Source organism: Nerophis ophidion, linkage group LG06 (assembly GCF_033978795.1).
Source record: "Nerophis ophidion isolate RoL-2023_Sa linkage group LG06, RoL_Noph_v1.0, whole genome shotgun sequence".
Lineage (NCBI taxonomy): Eukaryota > Metazoa > Chordata > Actinopteri > Syngnathiformes > Syngnathidae > Nerophis > Nerophis ophidion.
Genome location: NC_084616.1, coordinates 69,145,581 through 69,163,049, shown reverse-complemented (window position 1 = coordinate 69,163,049; position 17,469 = coordinate 69,145,581). Strand labels below are relative to the sequence as shown.

The window sequence follows — 17,469 nt, the reverse complement described above, 5'->3', positions numbered from 1 at the left end:
TGGAAACATCATGCTTTGGGGTTGTTTTTCTGCTAAGGGGACAGGACAATTGATCCGTGTTAAGGAAAGAATGAATGGGGCCATGTATCGTGAGATTTTGAGCCAAAACCTCCTTCCATCAGTGAGAGCTTTGAATGGTTGACCAAATACTTATTTTCCACCATAATTTACAAATACATTTTTTTAAATTCCTACAATGTGAATTCCTGGATTTTTTTTTTCACATTCTGTCTCTCACAGTTGAAGTGTACCTATGATGAAAATTACAGACCTCTGTCATCATTTTAAGTGGGAGAACTTGCACAATCGGTGGCTGACTAAATACTTTTTTGCCCCACTGTACACTGGTGACGAGTGTGCATGGATTATCAATTAAGTTAAAATTAAAGTACCAATGATCGTCACACACACTCTTGGTGTGGTGAAATTATTCTCTGCATTTGACCCATCACCCTTGATCACCCCCTGGGAGGTGAGGGGAGCAGTGGGCGTATGTTTGCTTGTGTATTTGTGTGTTGACTCTCACTTTCTTGATGAAATCTTCCTCAATTTTCCCCACCAGAGGGAACTCGGGCTGAGGACATTGCACAGGCAGCCGAGCAGTTAAACCAGCGTTGGGTGGGCTTCTGTGCCCTTCTGGCAGACAGGCTTGTGTGGTTGGCCTACCAGACCAAGGTAAACGCACACACACACACTCTCTATACATTTAAATTAATTTTACTTTTGCTGCCTTTGTTTTGTAGTGTAAAGTAATACCAAAAGTACTGCAGACACTACAGTACATGTCTTTGAGGATCACCATAACCACAAGAACCAAAGCAGATGTCATTTAACCACACATTTAAACATTACCGACCACATGGATGTTATCGTTCATCCAAGTCTTTGTATTCCCAGGGTATTCAATCGACCGCAACTGGACTTTTTCGTTTCTCTAAAAAAACTAGATCACAACCAGATAACAGACCTGATCTGACCAATCTAAGTCTAAGAGCATGAACTGATGAAGCCTACTTGGATAAGAGACGAAACGTCTTCTTTGACAACTTCAACAGTTGATTTGCGATCAATTGAATGCCCCGAGAGTAAAAGGAGTAGAATTATTTGGTATGGCTTCCACCATACCATTGATATAGACTATGAAACTCACATATTGTTCCCTTTTTTTCCTGTAATTCTATTTTTTCAATCCTCTCATGTACTTACACAATCAGCCGGCTCTGCAACATTGTTATAACAAAGTAGTTCTCAATTATTTTCTGTCATGCCTGTCCTAGAAGGCATGTTTTCATCCATCCATCCATCCATCCGTCTTCCTCCGCTTATCCGAGGTCGGGTCGCGGGGGTAGCAGCCTAAGCAGGGAAGCCCAGACTTCCCTCTCCCTAGCCACTTCGTTTAGCTCTTCCCGGGGGATCCCGAGGCATTCCCAGGCCAGCCGGGAGACATAGTCTTCCCAACGTGTCGTGGGTCTTCCCCGTGGCCTCCTACCGGTTGGACGTGCCCTAAACACCTCCCTAGGGAGGCGTTCGGGTGGCATCCTGACCAGATGCCCGAACCACCTCATCTGGCTCCTCTCGATGTGGAAGAGCAGCGGCTTTACTTTGAGTTCCTCCTGGATGGCAGAGCTTCTCACCCTATCTCTAAGGGAGAGCCCCGCCACCCGGCGGAGGAAATTCATTTCGGCCGCTTGTACCCGTGATCTTATCCTTTCAGTCATGACACAAAGCTCATGACCATAGGTGAGGATGGGAACGTAGATCGACCGGTAAATTGAGAGTTTTGCCTTCAGGTTCAGCTCCTTCTTCACCACAACGGATCGGTACAACGTCCGCATTACTGAAGACGCCGCACCGATCCGCCTGTCGATCTCACGATCCACTCTTCCCTCACTCGTGATGTTTTCATGCTCTCCCTAAATTAAAATACTGTTGAGAACCTAATATTATTCTTTCATTTACAATTGAATACATTTTTCATCGTTGAATCTGATTTGTTCTATATTACTAACCATCGGGAATTATCGCAAATTATCATTATACTGTTACATCACTTGTCCATTAACAAGTAAAAAGTCAAGGGCAGTCACGGCATGTTCTTGCCACAAATGTTGATCAATTTTTGTAGCATTCTCCTCTTTGAGAAACTCAAACAGCTAAATGTCCTAAAATCGCCCCCTAGGGCAGTGGTTCTCAACCTTTTTTCAGTTGATGTCCCCCCTGTGAACATTTTTTTAATTCAAGTACCCCCTAATCAGAGCAAAGCATTTTTGGTTGCCAAAAAGAGATAAAGAAGTAAAATACAGCACTATGTCATCAGTTTCTGATTTATTAAATTGTATTACAGTGCAAAATATTGCTCATTTGTAGTGGTCTTTCTTGAACTATTTGGAAAAAAAAGATATAAAAATAACCAAAAACTTGTTGAAAAATAAACAAGTGATTCAATTATAAATAAAGATTTCTACACATAGAAGTAATCATCAACTTAAAGTGCCCTCTTTGGGGATTGTAATAGAGATCCATCTGGATTATTAATTCTAAACATTTCTTCACAAAAAACGAAATCTTTAACATCAATATTTATGGAACATGTCCACAAAAAAATCAAGCTGTCAACACTGAATATTGCATTGTTGTATTTCTTTTCACACTTTATGAACTTACATTCATATTTTGTTGAGGTATTATTCTATAAATATATTTATAAAGGATTTTTGAATTGTTGCTACATTTATATAATTTATAAAAATCTCACGTACCCCTTGGCATACCTTCAAGTACCCCCAGGGGTACACGTACCCCCATTTGAGAACCACTCCCCTAGGGTTTCAAAGGCACACAGCATTTGACACAACAAGTGCATGTAAATGAGGACATGAAGACAACTATTTTGTGAACCCGACTGTTTTAAAGTTAAAGTACCGATTATTGTCACACACACACACACACACACACACACACACGTACACACTAGGTGTGGTGAAATTTGTCCTCTGCATTTGACCCATCCCCTTGATCTCCCCCTGGGAAGTGAGGGGAGCAGTGGGCAGCAGCGGTGGCCACGCCCGGGAATCATTTATGGTGATTTAACCCCCAATTCCAACCCTTAATGCTGAGTGCCAAGCAGGGAGGCAATGGGTCCCATTTTTAAAGTCTTTGGTATGACTCGGCCGGGGTTTGAACTCACAACCTACCGATCTCAGGGCCGACACTCTAACCACTACGCCAGTGTTTTTCAACCTTTTCTGAGCCGAGGCACATTTTTTTATTGACAAAATCCCAAGGCACACCATCAGCAGAAAACATTAAATTGTTGGATAAAAATTCAAACCATAACCAGCCATGCATCACTGTAGCTCGTCTCAAAGTCACACTGACTTATTTTGAGTATTTTGGTGTTTTGCTATGTAGTAGTGTTTTAGTTCTTGTCTGGCACTCCTATTTAGTTGTTGATTGTCATGTCTTGTACGGATGTACTTTGTGTACGCCGTCTGCTCCACACGCTGTAAGTCTTTGCTGTCGTCCAGCATTCTGTTTGTTTACTTTACAGCTGTTTGAGATTCCTTTTGCATAGCCATCCCTAAGCTTCAATGCCGTTTGTTTATTTTTGGTTTAAGCTTTAGATACCTTTTTACCTGCACACTGCCTCCCGCTGTCATCTGCATATTGTGATCACGACAAATCCTGTTCCTGGCGTCTACATAGCCATTAACTACCTACTGATATGGAAGTTAGCAGCATAGACAATATTTACTGGTTTGCAAAGAATATTTTTAACCCAATTAGGTGAAATTACATAATTTCCCACAGCACACCAAACAATATCTCACGGTACACCGGTGTGCCGCGGCACAGTGGTTGTGAAAACACTGCACTAGGCCACTGAGTAGGTAGTGCATGAAAACATCATCATAAGAAGTATTACATATCTGTCAGAATCCACAAATTTTTTATTTGATTTATTTACTTTTGCCAATTATTTTAGGATTTGTTTTGATGGTTACTGCCTTGTGAGCATGAGTACATCTTCCACTGCATGGACTTCATTTGTATCCATCCGAAGAGGTCAAGTGTGACATGATGACTCCATCTGAGGCTTTTGCAGATTGAGTTCGCTCCCGCAGGCTTTTCAGGGAAATAGCCTGTGAGCCCAGACAGATGGAGCATGGATTTTTCTTGTCTCGGGGGAATCTTGTCTCACCTTTATTTGAACTTACCTTTTCCGTGCGTATGTGTGTGTGTGTACTTTCAGGTGTTGGCATTTTACAGCTTGTACGAGCAGTGCGTGCAGTCAGTGGACACCAGTGAAAACTGGCTCAAGATTCAACTGCCACCGTCACCAGAAGCTGAGACGCTCAAGGTGCAACTGGACCGATGCAGAGTGAGTCTAGTCTACACTGGTAGATTTATGGATCTGACGAAAGCATTTGATACAGTTATAGTATCTTTATCAACAAATTAGAACAGTACAGCATTTGAAGTGGGTGAAAAAGCTATTTAAAGGCCTACTGAAACCCACTACTACCGACCACGCAGTCTGATAGTTTATATATCAATGATGAAATATTAACATTGCAACACATGCCAATACGGCCTTTTTAGTTTACTAAATTGCAATTTTAAATTTCTCGGGAGTTTCTTGTTGAAAACGTCCCGGAATGATGACGTGTACGCGTGACATCACGGACTGTAAGGAAATATTAGCGCTGCGCACACACACAGCTAAAAGTCGTCTGCTTTAATCGCATAATTACACAGTATTTTGGACATCTGTGTTGCTGAATCTTTTGCAATTTGTTCAATTAATAATGGAGAAGTCAAAGTAGAAAGATGGAGTTGGGAAGCGGCATAGCTCGGTTGGTAGAGCGGCCGTGCCATCAACTTGAGGGTTGCAGGTTCGAATCCCGCTTCCGCCATCCTAGTCACTGCCGTTGTGTCCTTGGGCAAGACACTTTACCCACCTGCTCCCAGTGCCACCCACACTGGTTTAAATGTAACTTAGATATTGGGTTTCACTATGTAAAGCGCTTTGAGTCACTAGAGAAAAGCGCTATATAAATATAATTCACACTTTGGCTTTTAGCCACACAAACACACGGTGAGTCCTTGTTTAAAATTCCCGGAGGTGAAGCTTTACCATGGATCAGAGCGGTCAAGCGAACAAAGATCCCGACCAAATGTCAACCAGCAGTTTTCTGTGAGAAAATTGTGGTAAAAAGTCGCCACTTACCGTAGATCAGCGGAGCTTGCGCCGTCCATGCAGCTGCCGTCGACTTCCCTCAGACACTGGCGTCAAGACACCCGTGGACACACCCCACTGACTATCAGGTACTATTTAATCTCACTAAAACACTAGCAACACAATAGAAAGGGATTTCCCAGAATTATCCTAGTAAATGTGTCTAAAAACGTCTGAATCCGTCCCAATGCAATCACCTTTTTTTTTTTTTTATAACTTGATTTTTAATTTTTTTTTTCTAGTACTTCGCTATCAATATCTTCAAACACAAATCTTTCATCCTCGCTCAAATTAATGGGGAGATTGTCGTTTTCTCGGTCCGAATAGCTCTTTTCGTTAGAAGCTCCCATTAAAAATAATGTGAGGATGTGAGGAGCCCTCACACGGGTGACGTCATCGTCTGCTACTTCCGGTAAAGGCAAGGCTTTTTTATTAGCGACCAAAAGTTGTGAACTTTATCGTCGATGTTCTCTAATAAATCCTTTCAGCAAAAATATGGCAATATCGTGAAATGATCAAATGTGACACATAGAATGGACCTGCTATCCCCGTTGAAATAATATCTCATTTCAGTTGGCCTTTAACAAGCATGAAGCAATCTGTGAAGTTTAGAGAACACAGGACTAGTTAAAGTTTGGGGTGTACTGTGTTTCCGGTGGTTTCAAAAATAGTTTTTTATATATCTTTTAGGGCTGTCAAAGTTAACGCGAGCATAACGAGTTACCTATAAGTTCCTTTTACTGCACTCATTTTTTGGATGCCGCGATTAACGCATACATGTCTTGTCTGACCCTTGGTCCATTCTGTACATGGGAAAATGTAGCTGCATTTACTTACTGTTGAGCCACAAACAGGGAAACAATAGTGAGCGGAAATGTAGAAAGAAAAGGGTACATACCGTATTTCCTTGAATTGCCGCCGGGTATATACTGTAGTGTGCGCCTGCCTAGAATTTCCGCCAGGTCAAAGTCGTTTCGGAAAAATAATTAGCATATGCCTGGAATTTCCGCTGCGTCAAACTCGTCACGTCACGAGTGACACTTCACCTGTCATCATTTTCAAAATGGAGAAGGCTGATTTCAATCATTTGAAATCGCATAAAGGGAAGAAGATTAAGAGCTATTCAGTAGGATTTAAGGTCCTGGCTATTGAATATGCTGAAAAGAACAGTAAGCAGCTTTGTTTTATTAATATGCCGTAGTTGCGTGTGTCAAATTTGAGTCATGAAATGAATTCCGCCTCCTGGTGGTAGAGGGCGCTAGTGATCCTTCTTGCGACTACTTGGTTGCAAAAGAAGTGACAACAAGCAGCAAGAGTGATGGTAAATGCTAAATGGGTTGTACTTGTATAGCGCTTTTCTACCCATTTTTAAGGAAGTGAAGTGAAGTGAATTATATTTATATAGCGCTTTTCTCTAGTGACTCAAAGCGCTTTACATAGTGAAACCCAATATCTAAGTTACATTTAAACCAGTGTGGGTGGCATTGGGAGCAGGTGGGTACAGTGTCTTGCCCAAGGACACAACGGCAGTGACTAGGATTGCGGAAGCGGGAATCGAACCTGCAACCCTCAAGTTGCTGGCACAGCCGCTCTACCAACCGAGCTATGCCGCCCAAAGCGCTTTGACAGTATTTCCACATTCACCCATTCCCACACACATTCACACACTGATGGCGGGAGCTGCCATGCAAGGCGCTAACCAGGACCCATCAGGAGCAAGGGTGAAGTGTCTTGCTCAAGGACACAACGGACGTGACTAGGATGGTAGAAGGTGGGGATTGAACCAGTAACCCTCAAATTGCTGGCACAGCCGCTCTCGTTTATTTTTTCCTCTCGCTTGCACTTTTAACATGGAGGATTACATATCTAAAATAAAACAATTTTCTAAACTGGACTTTCAATCGAAGCAGGAAGTAATAAAGGAAGATCTCCACCGAGACAGAAAGACTTTTAAAACGGAAGAAAGATAAGGAAGACTTCTATAAACAAGTTATCGATGCTTTTGATCAGAAGGAGCTGGCATGGACTTCATTTATAAATAAAATTAAGACCATAATAAAGATGTTTTAAATAATTGTGCTTTTCATGATGGTATCCTTACATCACACTCAAATTTATAAGCGCAGGCCTAAATTTACCGCATGCCATTAGTAAGCGCCGGAGTGAGAAGAGGTTTTAAAGAGGACAAAAACAGACTCAAATAGAAGCGGGCTGATTGACACCAGGTGTGGCCGGGTGCCAATCAGCCGCAGCTGAGGGGAAAACGGCACACAAGGAAAAAAAACAGGAAACAGACAAAATAAGAGCGCTGACAGGAACTAAAAACAGGAAATACCAACACACAGAGAAAAAACTAAAACACAAACAAACTGTCAGTGGCAAGCCTGACAATCTGGACCAAAAATCTGCTACTGTTCACTTTTATCGTGTGGCGATATGAGTAAATAATTACAGCATGTTTACCACGTTGGAGTCTCCAAAAGTGTCCAGAAAGACCAAAAAAGTTATTCGATTTTTTTGCAAGTCACTTTTTTTTTTTTTTTAAAAAGAAGAATCTTAAGGGCTCTGAATACTCGCTAAATATAGCAACAATGACGCTAAGTTGGTACACTGAACCTTTCGATTACTTCTTATTCTCCAGCAGATAACGTGCGTATGAGCTGTGTGAAGAAGAGGAGTTACGCTTCTTAACACATTTACTCTACTGTGCTGAGTTGTAACTACAAGTTTGACAGTCCCTTTATGATATATTTGTGATCGAGGGGGAACAGGGAGCAACACCTTTGTTTGTGGCGGGATACTACAAATAAATGAATATATAAGAAGTAGTAGATGTGTATGTAGGTATATTTCATGTTGTGAATTATTTGTAGTGGGTTTCATCATTCTTGTTTGTATTCCTTTTTGCATGCATCCATTTGTCTCAGTACTTCTCTGTGAGTATTCTAAGTTATTTTTATTGGTATACTTAGTAGGGTTAGGTATAGTAGCAGACGATATGCGTGTGACTTCACGGGTTGTGGAGCTCCTCACATCTGAACATTGTTTACAATCATGGCCACCAGCAGCGAGAGCGATTCAGACCGAGAAAGCGCCGATTCCCCCATTAATTTGAGCGAGGATGAAAGATTCATGGATGAGGAAAGTAAGAGTGAAGGACTAGAAAAAAAAAGACTATATTCAGATGTTATTACACAAATTTACTCGGATAATTCTGGAAAAACCTTTATCTGCTTATTAAGTTACTAGTGTTTTAGTGAGATTATATGGTCGTGCCTGTACAACCTGAAGGTCGGCCACGCACTTTTCTTCAGCACCAGTCGACGGGTGGTGGCAATGCCCATCTCTGCCCTTCGCAAGAGACCCTCTTCCAAACACGATCTTTCGAAATGATCGCTGCATAATACACTGTACTTTGTGTGTGTGTGGTCCAATCCAACCGTGTTTGCTTGACCGCTCTGTTCCATAGTAAAGCTTCACCGTCATCTTTCGGGAATGTAAAGAATGAAACACCGGCCGTGTTTGTGTTGCTAAAGGCGGCCGTAATACACCGCTTCCCACCTACAGCTTTCTTCTTTGACGTCTCCATTATTGATTGAACAAACTGCAAAAGATTCAGCAACCCTGATGTCTACAATACTGTGGAATTATGCGATGAAAAGAGACGACTTATAGCTGTGAATGGTGCTGGAACAAAATGTCCTCTACAATGCGTGACGTCACGTGCACGCGTCATCATACCGCGACGTTTCAGCAGGATACTTCGGCGCGAAATTTATAATTGCAATTTAGTAAACTAAAAAGGCCGTATTGGCATGTGTTGCAATGTTAATATTTCATCATTGATATATCAATCAATCAATTAATGTTTATTTATATAGCCCCAAATCACAAATGTCTCAAAGGACTGCACAAATCATTACGACTACAACATCCTCGGAAGAACCCACAAAAGGGCAAGGAAAACTCACACCCAGTGGGCAGGGAGAATTCACATCCAGTGGGACGCCATTGACAATGCTGACTATGAGAAACCTTGGAGAGGACCTCAGATGTGCCCACATATATATGTAAACTATCAGACTGCGTGGTGGGTAGTAGTGGGTTTCAGTAGGCCTTTAAGATGCTGGAATAAGTTTGTTGGGCTGCTGACTTTTTTAAAGAAACCTTGCAGTGTGTAGTTACACTGCAGTGCAGCTTTTTTTTTGGAACTAACGTTTTGACTTCGTTGGTATTAGCGTTAGCCAATTTTTGTTAGTCTTGTGAACCTCTGCTAAGCAAGTAAGGGGCCGGGGATCGCTTTGGAAGCTCAAGGGGGCAAAAAATCTGCCGGAAAAGAGGACAAAAACATTGATTTTTAAAAACAAGTTTTAACCATATGCGACAAAAAAACTGAATTTATCGATAAAATGTATACCGTATTTCCTTGAATTGCCGCAGGGTATATAGTATGCGCCTGCCTTGAATTACTGCCGGGTCAAACTTGCTTTGCAAAATAATTAGCGCACGCTTAGTATTACCGCCTGGTCAAACTCGTGACGTCACGAGTGACACTTCCCCTGTCATCATTTTCAAAATGGAGGAGGCTGATTTCAATACCGGTAATTTGAAATCGTATAAAAGGAAGAAGATTAAGAGCTATTCAGTAGGATTTAAGGTCCAAGCTTACATCACACTCAAATTTTTACTGCATGCCTTTGGTAAGTGCCGGAGTGAGAAGAGGTTTTAAATCAATTAGGGCATGCTTACTTTTACCGCATGCCTTTGGTAAGCGCAGGAGTGAGAAGAGGTTTTAAATTAATTAGTGCCCCGGCGGCAATTCAAGGAAATACGGTATATCACCCAGGCCTAAATCTACTGGTGCTTACACCCTCGTTGTTGTTCTCTTCCTCATCTCGTGACCCCTTTATATTTTATTTTAGTCGGATGTACAAATGTTTCATTGCATCTGTTTTTAAGTGTCGAAAACCCTTTCTCTACATTTGGGCTTTTGCTTTGCTCATCCAATTTCCTGCTTGGCTTCCTGCTTTTTAGCGTCAGGGCCTTTATTTAAAAATTCCCATAAAATAGAACTGATCTAAAATCAATCTAAATGACTGAAACTTGTGAAATGAAAATAATATATTTCCCATGTTGTGAAACCTTGTCTTTCCATCTTGCAGGAGGAGGTAGCCAACCTGGCTTCCCTGCAACCACAAGTGGAACTACTAGATGAACGTTTGAAAGAGCTAAAAGAGGAGAAAGATGGCAAGGAGGACCCGTCAGCGTTCCTGGACGCCGACATCAATGCGTTTAAGGAGCACTACCACAAAGTTCTGGAGGACCTTAGAGCAAGAGAGCGGCAGCTACAACTGAGTGAGAGCTCAATTTATATCATTCATTTTTCAAATTATAAGTGCACTGGTATCTCGGTTTCCCAAACTCCATGCAAATTTTCCCATAAGAAATCATGTAAATCCAATGTAAAGTGTAGTAAAGTGTTTAGTCAGCCACCGATTGTGCAAGTTCTCCCACTTAAAATGATGACAGAGGTCTGTAATTTTCATCATAGGTACACTTCAACTGTGAGAGACAGAATGTGAAAAAAAATCATTGTAGGAATTTTATAGAATTTATTTGTAAATTATGGTGGAAAATAAGTATTTGGTCAACCATTCAAAGCTCTCACTGATGGAAGGAGGTTTTGGCTCAAAATCTCACGATACATGGCCCCATTCTTTCTTTCCTTAACACGGATTAATTGTCCTGTCCCCTTAGCAGAAAAACAGCCCCAAAGCATGATGTTTCCACACCCATGCTTCACAGTAGGTTTGGTGTTCTTGGGATGCAACTCAGTATTCTTCTTCCTCCAAACACGACAAGTTGAGTTTATACCAAAAAAGTTCTATTTTGGTTTCATCTGACCACATGACATTCTCCCAATCCTCTGCTGTATCATCCATGTATCCATTTTAGTATAAATTCAACTCGTCGTGTTTGGAGGAAGAAGAATACTGAGTTGCATCCCAAGAACACCACACCTACTGTGAAGCATGGGGGTGGAAACATCATGCTTTGGGGCTGTTTTTCTTCTAAGGGGACAGGACGATTGATCCGTGTTAAGGAAAGAATGAATGGGGCCATGTATCGTGAGATTTTGAGCCAAAACCTCCTTCCATCAGTGAGAGCTTTGAATGGTTGACCAAATACTTATTTTCCACCATAATTTGCGTATTAATTCTTAAAAATTCTTACAATTTGAATTCCTGAATTTTTTTTCACATTCTGTCTCTCACAGTTGAAGTGTACCTATGATGAAAATTACAGACCTCTGTCATCATTTTAAGTGGGAGAACTTGCACAATCGGTGGCTGACTAAATACTGTTTTGCCCCAGACACCCCAAAATATTTTTTCAAGTATAATTATTAGGGCTGTCAAAATGAATCATGATTGTTATTTGTAAAAAAACTTAATTGAATAAGAAATTAATTTATTATTATTTTTTTAAAATCTTTCCTGTCCAACCACTCAGGCAAATCATATTGTTGATGTAGATTACATTTTCTGTACAGATTTACTTAAGAAAAGAGAAATGTGGGAGACTTCTCTTGTTGCCTTATTTGTATTTGACTTGATTAAATGTTTTGGTAGAATTTTATTTAACAAAACCTGTTTTCTTTTAAGTAATACAGGAATATATCACAGTTGTTCCTCTTTTTTATGGAAGAATGTAGTTAATCCTGGATTCAGCACTCAATGTTATTAAAAAGTGTTGATTTTGAATCGGGCATCACAGAGGTACAGGGGTTTGTGCATGTGCATCACAATACAAAGGTCCTGAGTTCGATCCCCGGGCTTAGGGTCTTTCTGTGTGGGGTTTGCATGTTCTCCCTGTGACTGTGTGGGTTTCCTCTGTGTCCTCCAAAGACATGCACCTGGAGATAGGTTGATTGGCAACACTAAATTGGCCCTAGTGTGTGAATGTTGTCTGTCTATCTGTGTTGGCCCTGCGATGAGGTGGCGACTTGTCCAGGGTGTAACCCGCCTACCGCCTGAATGCAGCTGAGATAGGCTCCAGCACCCCCCGCAACCCCGAAAGGGACAAACGGTAGAAAATGGATGGATGGGTGGTAATTTTGAATCGAGAATCGTTTCTGAATGGAATCATTACCTCCAAGAATCAAATCGTGCGGTGATTCAAGATTAACAGCCCTAATAATTATAGTTTTACTCTCGCATAAATGATACATTAAATGTACAAACGAACCTTTGCCATCACTTTTACCTTTAACATAGACTCTAGTTGACGATAAGCGGAGAGGGAGGACAGGAGAGGACAGCCAAGCAGAAACCAACTTTGTACAAACCCCGTTTCCATATGGGTTGGGAAATTGTGTTAGATGTAAATATAAACTGAATACAATGATTTGCAAATCATTTTCAACCCATATTCAGTTGAATATGCTACAAAGACAACGTATTTGATGTTCAAATTCATAAATATTTATTTTTTTTGCAAATCATTAACTTTAGGAATTGATGCCAGCAACACGTGACAAAGAAGTTGGGAAAGGTGGCAATAAATACTGATAAAGTTGAGGAATGCTCATCAAACACTTATTTGGAACATCCCACAGGTGTGCAGGCTAACTGGGAGCAGGTGGGTGCCATGACGGACCTTTGATCCCTCAGGCGGTACTGCATAAAAAACCGACATCAGTGTGTAAATGATATCACCACATGGGCTCAGGAACACTTCATAAAACCACTATCAGTAACTACAGTTGGTTGCTACATCTGTAAGTGCAAGTTAAAACTTTGCTATGCAAAGCAAAACCCATTTATCAACAACACGCAGGAACGCCGCTGGCTTCGCTGGGCCCGAGCTCATCTAAGATGGACTGATGCGAAGTGGAAAAGTGTTCCGTGGTCTGATGAGTCCACATTTCAAAATATATTTAACAGCGTGGTTTCGTAGTAAAAGAGTGCGGATACTTTCCTTGCCCGCCTGCAGTCCGGACTTGTCTCCCATGGAAAATGTGTGACGCATTATGAAGCGTAAAATACGACAGCGGAGACCCCGGACTGTTGAACGACTAAAGCTCTACATAAAACAAGAATGGGAATGAATTCCACTTTCAAAGCTTCAACAATTAGTTTCCTCAGTTCCCAAACGTTTATTGAGTGTTGTTAAAAAAAAGGTGATGTAACACAGTGGTGAACATGCCCTTTCCCAACTACTTTGGCACGTGTTGCAGACATGAAATTATAATTTAATTATTATTTGCAAAAAAAAATAAAGCTTATGAGTTTGAACATCAAATATCTTGTCTTTGTAGTGCTTCAACTAAATATGGGTTGAAAAGGATTCGCAAATCATTGTATTCAGTTTATATTTACAACCAACACAATTTCCCAACTCATATGGAAACGAGGTTTGTTCTTTCTTGGATTCAATCAAAGTGCTGGCACTCTCAACTTTTTTTGGCCCCTTTGTTGAATTATTTTGCAGTCATACTCAATTAAAAAAAGTACAGAGACTGAGTCACCAACACATGGGATCCTTTTTATAATTTGTTACAATATTTGGTCATACAATATCCGATATGGTATAAATAAACAAGGCCAAAATTTGGGTGAAACTTTACATCAAAAAAAAAAAAACAATCCTCCACGATTTAAAGTGACAAGGCTAATTTTTGTGTTTAATGCACAAAAAAAAAATTAGCATAAAATTCCTGGTTAGGAACAATTTTTTTTGTGGTATTCCAAGTCAGGCCTCTTCTCAGTTTAGATGTCAATAAAGAGCAGTAGGAACTGTTTTCGGCTAATAAACGCAAAGTGCAGAGTATATTTGTAACAACGGAAAGTACAGAGCACATTCTGTTCAGTACCAGCAATTCTAACGTCCTCTGTCTTCAGACAGACTAAGCACACTCCCATGTCCCGTTTAGCAGAATTACATTTCATGTAGTCAGCACACAGTGGAGGCTCATCAGCTCGCATATTTATGATCTGACCATCTTCTCTTCTAGTTTTGGAAAGCTTGCCCCCAGCTCGTTATAAGGAAACGATATTGACGCTGTTGGCGTGGTTGCAGCAGTGCGAGGCCAAACTGGCGATTCCATCCACTGCTGTTACGGAGTATCCTATCATGGAGCAGCGACTAAAGGACATCCAGGTACTATACTCGCACACATTTCACATTCAATGTTTTACAATGAAATATAATGATAGAAGTGAAGTGAAGTGAATTATATTTATATAGCGCTTTTTCTCTAGTGACTCAAAGCGCTTTACATAGTGAAACCCAATATCTAAGTTGCATTCAAACCAGAGTGGGTGGCACTGGGAGCAGGTGGGTAAAGTGTCTTGCCCAAGGACACAACGGCAGTGACTAGGATGGCAGAAGCGGGAATCGAACCTGCAACCCTCAAGTTGCTGGCACGGCCACTCTACCAACAGAGCTAAACCGCCCGGTATCCAGGCGATATTTTACTGGATTATTAAAATAATCCAGTAAGAAAAGTTGAACTGTAATGTTAGACACCCTTTTAAAGTATTACAATTTAAAACATATTTAAAATGAGATTTAATTGTTAAAAAAAGTAACTAAACTTTTGTAAATGACGCTGTCATTTTGGGCAGTATCCTGAGATAATCACATGGCTTTCACATGACAACCACTCCCAAATGTTCCCTATGGTGATTAAGAGTTATTCAACTAAGTAGGATTAAATAAACTCTGCTTCTTCCTACTCCTTTTCGAACATGTTGAAAAGAGAAACTGGAAATTGTGATGTATCATGTTGTATGCTTGCATGTTCGAAATAAACTCAAACTCAAACTCAAATTAAGCTATTTGAAAGATGTTTTTTTTTATGGATTATTTCAAGTTAAAACAAATCTAGAAGAAGATCTCACTGCTGTACCAGTGATGACATCCAACAAAAAGTTGCATCACATTTATGTTAAAATGACAATAAAAACAATCAGACAACATACAGTGGAGTAAAAATCAGATGTGCTACTTTCACTTTGACATGCTCGCTAGATTTGTGTCACTCAGCACTTTGGTTTTGTGGCAAACAGAGCGACGAATCATTCGTCCTAAATGTAATTGCATTACAAATTGAGCCATGTCAAAATGTATCACTAATGATTGACTACATGGAAAACGAAATGCACAACACGAAGCGTGATGTCGTCTAATAATGCAAGTATGCAGCTGAGCCACATCAGAGTGATCCAAGAGCCGCGGGTTGCCGACCCCTGGTCTATATAATAGTATGGGAAACACTGCTGCAAATGGAAAATAACATTTGTCGCGGCATACGCAGAATCCAGTGCAAGCAAAACACATTTTTCACAAGCCCTGGTAAAGAAACCTTTTAACTTGATGCAAACGTGCGTGCGTGCGTGAAAATTGTCAGCTCGTCTGCTTAACATGCAGCAAGCTGGCCCCTTGGATTTGTGTTTGTCTGCAGCGCTGTAATTATAAGGGGAGGATGAGCAAAGTCCCAGTAGAGCTAAGCAATTCCGCAACATGATCTTCTTCTGCTTGCTGTGTTTGATTCAAAAACCCACTTTGTCATTCACATATAGTTCAAAGTACAAAAATATGAATATTTGTGTAATTATGTATTTGATTTTTAGTGTACACTGCATGTAGCTCATGGTCTTTCGGCACAGTATTAAGAAGCAGTCAGTTTGCTCTAATTAAAGATGAATATAGTGAAGTGAATTATATTTATATAGCGCTTTTCTCGAGTGACTCAAAGCGCTTTACATAGTGAAACCAATATCTAAGTTACATTTATACCAGTGTGGGTGGCACTGGGAGCAGGTGGGTAAAGTGTCTTGCCCAAGGACACAACGGCAGTGACTAGGATGGAGGAAGCGGGAATCGAACCTGCAACCCTCGAGTTGCTGGCACGGCCACTCTACCAACCGAGCTATGCCGCCCCAATATAGTGAATATTTCACTCTAATTCACTAATAATGTACAGTAGCGGCTAACAAATCCCTCTTTCCAATTAAAAATACAGTGAAACTTGCTTAAATCGGTCCCACTAATAGCGACAACTTGTCTAAGTCGACCAACTCATCAAGTCATGGTACACCATGTTCATATTTTTACCAAAAAGTGATCCTTTTAAAGGGGAACTGTTCTTTTTTTTTTGGAATTTTGTTTATCGTTCACAATCATTATGAGAAACAAGACATTTTTTTTTTTTTGCTTTCTTACATGTAAAAAATCTGCTCGTTCTTGGTGGCTAGCAATGCAGGTAACGGGAGCAATCAATTCCACCTCTAAATAACTTTAAAATGCATTCAAAAACCGTCACCAATACTTCATTTACGTTCCGTAACCTGTATAATAACCAAGCTGTAGCGACATTGTTATTGTTTTTGCATTTTTATATTCCTTCAAAACCGCTCTAAAACAACACCTCCAGGCAACTTCAACCCTTTACTAATACCCTCCTCCATTCACATCCCATCTCCCCAGATTGTAGATAACCTAATGTAAATAATCAAATGTATTTCTAATGTATATACTTGTTCTTATGCTATCTGAACTCACTATGTTCTCTGCTGGCTGTACATATCCTACTAAGTAAGACCTACACTGTTTCAATGTCCATTTCTCTGATGATGACTATAGTACTGATATCAATCAAAGCTCCTCATCCCACACCCCGGATTGTAAATAATGTAAATAATTCAATGTATATACTATGATGATTAACCTGTGTGATGACTGTATTATGCTGATAGTATATATTTGTACCATGAATTGATTAACGTGGACCCCGACTTAATCAAGTTGAAAAACTTATTCGGGTGTTGCCATTTAGTGGTCAATTGTACGGAATATGTACTGTACTGTGCAATCTACTAATAAAAGTTTCAATTCAATCAATCAATCAATTTTGAGAGCGGACACTGAGGAACTTTTTTTCTTGCGCGTGCTTCGGTTATAGCCGTAAAAGCTAACTACGGCAAGAGATAAGCTTGCTTCTACTTCAGCACAAAACACGTTTGAGTTTGTAATGCACAACACTCTGCAATAAGACACCAATCCGTACTGCCTGAAAAGCTTGAACAATCATATTAAAGTATCTGTAAACTATTAGCCCGCATTTCATGTTTTGTTTGTATACAGATAGCCATACAGCATATTCTGTCCATCATGATACATGCATGACATGCATGATCTATATAATGTGTGACTCACTGGATGGA

General features: G+C 40.4%; 1 protein-coding gene across 3 annotated transcripts in view; it reads left to right on the top strand.

Moving 5' to 3' along the window:
* Window positions 1-17,469, top strand: part of dmd (dystrophin) — a 518,793-nt gene that overhangs the window by 209,565 nt on the left and 291,759 nt on the right. For all 3 annotated transcript variants that reach the window (XM_061904726.1, XM_061904725.1, XM_061904723.1), the window contains 4 exons: window positions 563-675; window positions 4,253-4,381; window positions 10,402-10,594; window positions 14,256-14,401. In XM_061904726.1, the coding sequence (XP_061760710.1) occupies window positions 563-675; window positions 4,253-4,381; window positions 10,402-10,594; window positions 14,256-14,401 (581 nt within the window). The remainder of the gene's footprint in view (window positions 1-562; window positions 676-4,252; window positions 4,382-10,401; window positions 10,595-14,255; window positions 14,402-17,469) is intronic.